Raw genomic sequence first — 8,752 nt, 5'->3', positions numbered from 1 at the left:
AGGCCAGCTTGGTCTACAGAGTGAGTTCCAGGACAGCCAGGGCAACACAGAGAAACCCTGTCTCGAAAAACCAAAAAAAAAAAAAAAAAAAAAAAAGAAAACTGGTGTAGAAATGGTTTTGATAGTTTGACCATGTGACAAATTCCAAAGGACTTCTTTTGTTGTTAGAGATATGTCATCCTGATTACTTTCCTGGTCACTTCTAGTCACTCATTCTATCACAGAAAACCGTTAGCCAGTAATATCCTTGTGTGTAGTTGTATATTCAAATAAAATTGTAACAGAGCTTTATTCAGTGACAGATTTCATAAATGAGAGTAGTCCTATAAGATTATGTCACCTAGGGTCTTGGAGCTGTCCTAAGTCTTTGAAGCCTGTGCAACAAAATCTAGCAACATATTTCTTAGCCCCGTCTTTAGCTACACATACAAAAAAATACATGTGAGATAGCGTTTTCAGCAGATGCAGATATATATAGTCATCATTCAATATATGTGTAACTTTAATAACATTTTCTTTTAAAATTTTCTATTAAAAAGTTTAATAAAATTTTCACGTTTTATTTGAAGACTCATCTGAGCAGTTTTTCTCCCTCTAAAAGAAATTTAAGTTGTATTTGACAATTTTGACTAATTTGCAGGTTATTTTCTAATGCTTGCAGATGTTTAGCAGTTTTGATAAGGGAACCTAGAGATACAAACAATAAGTAGTTTGTAAAAATGTGGTTTGTTTTTCTCCTTTCTTTCTTCTTGTTTTGGAGAAAGGGTCTTGCTACATAGTCTAGGATGTCCCTGAACCTTGATTCTCCTACTACAGACACCGGGAGTAGAAGGAGTGTGTCGCTATGCCTGTCTAGAATAGAAAATTTTAGTCTAATAATTCAGAATATAAACTATTCCAATAGCTTGGATGTTTCTCAAAATATTATTAAACATTTGACTAACTTTAGTGTATGTTTAACTATGATATAGTCATCATTGTTTAAATGTTTTGAAAATACTTTTAAAATTTTCTGACTTGTGTGTATGTATGTATGTATGTCTCTGATTTTGTCTTTGTCTCTCTCTCTCTCTCTCTCTCTGTGTGTGTGTGTGTGTGTGTGTGTGTGTGTTGTGTATATAGGTCCCCACAGAGGTCAGGAGAGGCCATCAGATCTCTTAGAACTGGAGTTAAAGTTAGCTGTAAGCCACTCAACATGGTCTGAGAACCAAACTCAGGTCCTCTGAAGACCTACAAGTTCTCTTAACCACTAACCTTTCTCTCCATTGTAACATTTTCAGAGAATTTTTCTGGGTAAAGCATGAAGCTAATGATAGACCATTTGCCCAACATGAAAAGGCCCTAGGTTTGGTTGCAACACCAAGGACAAAAGGGAAGGCGGACAGGAAGGGAGTGGTAAACAAATGATGGAGCAAACTGGTCAAACTAGTGAGCCTTAGTGCAGATAGACGTCAGAGCAGAGATCTAGTGTATGCCTAGTGTACGCCACCTCCCAGTGTGCAGTTCTATAGCCGGGAGCCTTAGTGCAGATAGACGTCAGAGACCACCACCATCTCCTAGTGTACAGTTCTGTAGCTGGGAGCTTTTTAGACCCTTTCCGTATACAGCCTCACGACTTACTTTTTACAGTAAATCTCAAATGTGTCTCAAATACTTTAGGGTATCATCTTTTTTGTAAATTTCTGTTCAAGTGGGAAATGAAGAATTATACTTTATACAGCTTTGGCTTTTACTTGACTGTTTTCTGTTTAAAATTGTCTAGTGAAATACTCATGTAAACAATTGCACAGTATGTTTTTCTTCCATAAAATTAATATTTTATTTTTAACTGCAGGAAAAATTATAAAGTCTGTTCCTGGGAAACTAATGAAAGAGGTGAATTATGAATTAATATATATTTATAAATGATGCTGGCATGTTTAATTACTGATGAACTGTGGTGGCTTAGCTCATATCTCCACTGTCCCCACAGAAAGGTCAGCATTTGGAGCCATTCATCATGAGTTTCATTAATTCTTGCGAATCCCCCAAACCTAAACCGAGTCGGCCGGAACTGACGATCCTCAGCCCCACTTCCGAAAACAACAAGAAGGTACCTGTGTGTTGTGTAAAGAGGCAGTGGGTGATGCTGAGGACAGCTGGCCGTGCGGGCTGGACAGGAGAGGCTGCAGGGTAGCCCAGGCTGGGGCCTTTCAGCCTGGCTTTTCTGACCTCTGCCTCACTGCCCTCCTCTCAGCGCTGGTGCTGGCTCATTCTGTCCCCAGCATCTTCTAACCTTCTCTGGTTTTCTTCCCCCATTCCCACTATTTCTGTCTCTGTTTATTCTGATTCATCTCCAGCCAGGCCTATTTATTTTTTATCTAATCTTTTGTTTAAACCTGTCCAGACTTTAAAAAGAATGAATTACCTACTTTTAGAATTAAAAAACATTTCCACTCTAAGTCTACTATTGTTTTCAGTAATGGGTCACTGTTTTCTGCAGACAGTTCAGACAAAGCACTTGTGACTCCCCACCCCATATTCCTCCCCACCACCACCACCCTGGTCTTCTCCTTTGTTGAACGTAGAAACTCCATTACAGATAATCATAGCATAGAGTAAAACATTTTCAAGAGGAAAATTTAAAGCATGCACCTCAATTTTTTCCTCTCCTCAGTCATCACTGTAAGTTGTTCTTGCCTCATTGTGTGAGAGCTGTGGCTTTGTAGAGACAGTTTAGGACAGATGCACGTGCACACCATGTGCCTGGGAGTATCCACTTCTCTCCTGGATTCTGAGTATACTTTCATGTTGAAACTCAGAACCGCATGAAGATGTCAGAGTCTCCTCTAGGCTAGCTTCACTCTAAGCATACCTGTGAGTGACAGAATGTTAGGGCTCTGATGGATAGCATCATAGAGCACTGTCCTGGGGAGGAGTCATACTGGAGTGTGAATTGTTATATGCAGGGCTTGGGCAAGAGAACTCCAAGAGTTTGAGGTCAGCCTGAGTTACAGACTGGATTCCAGGCTATCTGGGGCTAAGCGGAGACCCTGTCTTAAACAGCCACAAAGAAAACAATTGCAGTGGTAGCACAGCGGAGGTAAGGTGCCTGTAGAGCCCAGTCCTCGGGAGCCTGAGGGAGGAGGTTTGTGAGTTTGAGGCCAGTCTGGAGCTACATAGCTTTGTCTCTGCATCTCACTGAAAAAAAAAACACAATAAAAATAAGGGGACAGAGATGCAACTTAGTGATAGGACATTTGCCTGGCTTACTTGAGGCTCTAGGTTTAGAATATCCAAGCATCACAAAGCAGACAACCAAAAAATGGGCAAGAAACAAGGAAAAGAAAAGAGATGCTTTATGGCTAGTAAATTAACTCTTAAGACAAAAGTGAATACAAGCTTTTATGGAATGTTTTGAGAGAAGTATGTGGGATTTTTTTCTTTTCTTTTTTTTTTTTTTATAGCTTTGGTCATGAATGAGAAAGTTTGAAAGCAGATTTTAACTTTCCTAATGTGGCATTTTGCTGTATTCTTTTAACCTTAGTGATTATTGTCAATAAATGCAATAAACTACTTGTCTCTTGATTATTTCAATTTATACTTTAGCTTTTCAACGATCTGTTTAAGAATAATGCAAACCGCGCTGAGAACACAGAGCGAAGGCAAAATCAGAACTACTTCATGGAGGTGATGACTGTGGATGGAGTCTATGACTACCTAATGTATGTCGGTAAGGCTTGATGGCCCAGGTTGTTCTTCACTAACCTGCCTCATGATGCGGGTACAGCCTGCCTCAACTCTGTGGGAGAAATTCCTTTCATAGATTTACTACATTGGTCTTTAACATGACCACTGTTACTTTTATCCATTGATCATTCTGAGCAACAACAGATTTCAGTTGATTCTCAATTGGTCTTCCTCAGGACGAGTAGTTTTTCAAGTCCCAGACTGGCTTCATCATCTTCTAATGGGAACTCGAATCCTCTTTAAGAACACCCTGGAAATGTACACAGACTACTACCTCCAGTGCAAGTTGGAGCAGCTGTTTCAGGAGCACCGGCTGGTCTCCCTCATCACCCTTCTCAGAGGTTCGTATGGCCATGTCTGTTTCATGGTCTACGTTTGTGGTTTTATTAGGTCTGTGGTTTTGTTTTTGTTTTTTGTTTTTTTTTCAGGTTTTTATGTTTTTGTTTTTAAACCAGCATTTTTACTACTAGAATATACGTGTGTATAAATTGAAGAATAATTGTATACATTTCTTGTACTCATTTTTAGATGCTATATTTTGTGAAAATACTGAACCTCGCTCTCTCCAAGATAAGCAAAAAGGAGCAAAAAAGACTTTTGAAGAAATGATGAATTATATTCCAGGTATAATATTTAAATAACCCAATTGTATATTGGCACCACTTTGAAGTCGCAGTATAATTATTGAAACTAATTGTTATTGTTTTTTTTTAAATTTATTTATTATTATTTTTCTTTATTCACATTTCAAAAGCTATCCCGAAAGTTCCCTACACCCCACCCCTGCCCCTGCTCCCCTACCCACCCACTCCCACTACTTGGCCCTGGCCTTCCCCTGTGCTGGGTCATATAAAGTTTACAAGACCAAGGGGCCTCTCTTCCCATTGATGGCTGATTAGGCCATCTTCTGCTACATATGCAGCTAGAGACTCGAGCTCAGGGGGTACTGGTTAGTTCATATTGTTGTTGCCCCTACAGGGTTGCAGCCCCCTATAACTCCTTGGGTACTTTCTCTAGCTCCTCCATTGGGGGCCTGTGTTCCATCCAATAGCTGACTGTGAGCATCCACTTCTGTGTTTGCCAGGCACTGGCATAGCCTCACAAGTGGCCGCTATATCAGGGTCCCTTCAGCAGAATCTTGCTGGCATGTGCATTAGTATCGGGGTTTGGTGGCTGATGNTGGGATGGATTCCCGGATGGGGTAGTCTCTGGATAGTCCATCCTTTCATCTTAGCTCTAAATTTTGTCTCTGTACCTATATCCTTTCATGGGTATTATTGTTTTTATTTTAGATATAACTCATTAGAAAACGTAATTTGTTCTTTTGTTGATACAACTAATACTGTCTGTTTGAGATAGATTCTTAAACTGTAGCACAGACTAGCCTTGAACTTGCAACAATTCTCTTGCTTCAGTCTTTGTAGTGCTGGTGTTTACCTGTAGGAGCCTTTATATTTGGCTCAACCCTAAAATTTAGGACAAGGTTATTTCTACTCACACAGTGATCATGGCTTTTTGATTTGTCTGCTGTGTGACCTTAGCTGGCTTGGAACTTACTGTGTAGACCAGGTTGGCCTCAAATTTGCATTGATCTTCCTACTTCTGCTTCCTAAATGATGAGGTTACAGATGTCCACCACATCTTGTCATAGACATCTTTTCTGTATATTTTTATGTGTCTACATAAATAAGGAGTTTAAATCCTTTTGTTTGGGATGCTGAGGGATGGCTCGGTTGTTGAGCACATGCTGTTCTTGCAGAGAACATCACATTGGTGGCTTACAGTTGCCTGTAACTCTCACCTCCCTGGCCTCTGTGGGCACTCAGGTGCACTCAGGTGCACATCTCTTCACAAGCACAACACATCATTCAAAGTAAATAGTTTAAAAATTGGTTTTGTTTTACCCTAATTTGTAATAAAATGTTTTCTAAGTCTCTTTTATCACTCAGTGGTCGTTGGTTTATATGCTGCAGTATGTCCTGTGCATTGTGAACTTCTGAAAGGGAGATTAATAATAACTGCTACTTTTTTTTTTTGACTTGACCATAAGACTTGTTTCTAGGAGGTTCTTGTAGAGACTGGTTTGAGAAATACTGACGTGGAGCTTTTATGTGGTGCCTGTGAACAGAGGGGCATGTGACTTTAAGAGGCGGTTGGTGGTGAGTCACTGAGCTATTTCATATGTGGCTTTCCTGTTTAGATCTGATAGTCAAGTGTATCGGTGAAGAAACCAAGTATGAAAGCATCAGACTTCTGTTTGATGGCTTGCAGCAGCCAGTGCTCAACAAGCAGGTAAGGAAGGCGACACGGCTAGTGTTGGTGTGGTTGCTGAACAGCAGGATGTTTGGTTTATTACCTGTGTGAGTCACTACACGACATCTAGCCCATCATTAAAATAATCTAAATGTTCAGATAGGAAAATCTGTATGAACTGTTTTTGCTGGTTCTCTTAACTTCTTTGTGATATGCATGGTTATTTAAAGTTAATATATCTTCTACTAGAAAATTTTGGATGTATAGAAAATTTCTGACATGGTGTAAACATTTTGGTAATTCAAGTCAAAGAATACCAGTTAACATTTTTATGTATATAGTCGCTATATATTTTGTTGAAATGTTAATATAATATCAATTTCATACTTGTTTATTTAAATTTTGTTCAAAACAATTTACGTAGAATGGGTGGAGAATAATAATGTCAGTTATTTTATTCACAAAGATCTCTACTATGCACGTAAGGATGGAGCATGGTCAGTGGTATTAGATAGACCTTTGTGCTTGTGTTGTATTGCCGTTACGTTTCCTGCTGACTTGCACAGAGATTTACCATAGTCCTGTAATTTTACTGTCTAGTACCTTACATTTTATTCCATGTCTTTGTGCTGCAGCTGACCTATGTTTTGTTGGACATTGTGATACAGGAGCTGTTTCCAGAGCTAAATAAGGTAACTGGAAAGCAGTAATTTCTTCATTCTTCTTTGAGAAGTATGTGGACATTTAACCAGAGATGAAAATGTTAGTAGGCCATTGCGACTGCAACCATTTGAAAGCTGAACAGCTTGACACAGGTGGCTTTTTGTATTGTCCTCATCTAATATGTCCAGACATATTACTAAATTTGAGGTAGCAAACCCTGGACATTCTCTGCCTTGAAGTCCTCAGTTCCTCCTTACATTACAAGCAGATAAGGGCCCCTTATTGTGCTTTAAGCTGAATATGTGACTAACCTTATCGTCAGAACGGGCCCAGCTGTTAAGATTGTCATCTGCAACGCTATCTGCCGCACAAATCAGGGACTTGGATACTTTTTCAACATGCATCTGTGAGTCCAGGAACACAAAATGATTTGGAGTTAGAGCATGGCGTTCTTACTATATTTAATATTGAGGATGTTGAATTTTTCTCCTTTCTAAATATTTTGTTCTTCTAACATTTCATGCACGTATACCGTGTACTTATCTATCTACCCTTTAATGGCCTAACTCCCTCTGGACCCCCTCTCTATAATCTCCCTCCCAATTTCCTTTCCTTTAAAATAACCCACTGAGTACAATTAGTGTGGCCTTTATGTGCATAAGTGTGGGGACATCCACTAGAGTATGAGCAGCCTACCAGTGGCCTCACTCTTAAAAAGGACCGCTCTCTCCTCTCAGACAGCCATCAACTGCCAGTCGTGTCTCAGGAGTGAGGCTCTTGAGCCCCTCCCACATGTATCCTAGAAGTTCTGCTGCGTGTATGTGTGTGTTTTTTAAGGTTTTTTTTTTTAAATTGATAATTGATTGTGTATGTGTGTACCCATCTGAATACATAATATAAATACACCTCGATGCAAGTGTGAAGTTCACAGGAAAACCTGCAGGATTGGTTCTCTCCTACTATGTGGTTTCAGGGACTGAACTCAGGCTGTTACTATCTATCTATCTATCTATCTATCTATCTATCTATCTATCTATCTATCTATCTACCCGTGAGTCTATGAGTGTCACAACATGTCACAGCATGCCTCCCCATCTTAAGGCGCTGGCATTCCCTCTTCTTAGATGTGTCCTGAGCCTTAGGATGTGGGAGTTGATGCGAATGTCCCGTTTGGGGCTGAACTTTCCTACTCCCTCACTCTCAGCACTCTGACCAGCGAGGAGTCTATGCTGTAACTACTGCCCACAGCAAAGAGTAGCTCCTCTGAGTAAGGCTGAGAGCAGGGCTCGTCTGTGGTATAAATACAAATATTTAGAAGGTACTTCGGCAACAAGGCTTTTTGGCAACAATACCAGGCTCCCTTCTAGGGCCTCTGACTTCACCCATTGGTTACTGACTGGATTTACAGTATCAGGCATGAGTTCGCTACTGTGGAGCAGCCCTCAAATCAAATCAGAAGGTTTTTTTAACCCCATAACAGCCTTGCTACTATTGTCCTGAGGTCATGTGTTGCCTGGCAGGTTCACATTGCAGCTTGCAGGGTTCAGCAGTTGTTGGTTAGTCCACCACTGATCGTTCCTCTTCCTTAGCAACCTGTATAGGACCTTTTGGATCTTTGAAGCCTTGCCAGCAGGGAGGAAGTTCCTTAGTTCCACACTGAGTTATTTGTGGACTGTAATTGAAGTGTGTGGTATCCTCATAAATAGGAGCTTACTTTCCAGTTATGGTGGACAACTGCTCTCTCTCTCTCTCTCTCTCTCTCTCTCTCTCTCTCTCTCTCTCTCTCTCNTGTGTGTGTGTGTGTGTGTGTGTATGTGCACCTTCACCTAGAATATTACTATAGTAGAGCTGTTAGGAATTAAAAATGAACCCTGTGCTATTGTCTCCTATTAAATGGATTTATTTTTACTTTAGGTACAAAAGGAAGCTACCTCCATGACATCCTGGATGTAAACACTTGGTATAGAATAACATACCAGTATAATAGAAATGTACTTTTCACTTTGTATATTTTTATAAATATCATGTACTTTAGTGTTTGAAATATATTTTTTTGTTTTAATAAAGACTAACAAACTAATAGCAATAAAAAGTGATTTAGGTATTA

At 39.9% G+C, this 8,752-nt stretch overlaps 1 protein-coding gene across 2 annotated transcripts in view; it reads left to right on the top strand.

Annotated features, from left to right (window-relative positions):
- Positions 1-8,752, top strand: part of Snx14 (sorting nexin 14) — a 62,937-nt gene extending 54,185 nt beyond the window's left edge. For both annotated transcript variants that reach the window (XM_021206636.2, XM_021206637.2), the window contains 8 exons: positions 1,835-1,875; positions 1,973-2,092; positions 3,589-3,712; positions 3,906-4,070; positions 4,258-4,353; positions 5,930-6,021; positions 6,618-6,674; positions 8,560-8,752. In XM_021206636.2, the coding sequence (XP_021062295.1) occupies positions 1,835-1,875; positions 1,973-2,092; positions 3,589-3,712; positions 3,906-4,070; positions 4,258-4,353; positions 5,930-6,021; positions 6,618-6,674; positions 8,560-8,598 (734 nt within the window). In that variant the 3' untranslated portion in view covers positions 8,599-8,752. The remainder of the gene's footprint in view (positions 1-1,834; positions 1,876-1,972; positions 2,093-3,588; positions 3,713-3,905; positions 4,071-4,257; positions 4,354-5,929; positions 6,022-6,617; positions 6,675-8,559) is intronic.

Source organism: Mus pahari, chromosome 10 (assembly GCF_900095145.1).
Source record: "Mus pahari chromosome 10, PAHARI_EIJ_v1.1, whole genome shotgun sequence".
Classification (NCBI taxonomy): domain Eukaryota; kingdom Metazoa; phylum Chordata; class Mammalia; order Rodentia; family Muridae; genus Mus; species Mus pahari.
Note: the sequence above shows the minus strand (reverse complement) of the source record. Positions and strands in the feature narration are given on the sequence as shown.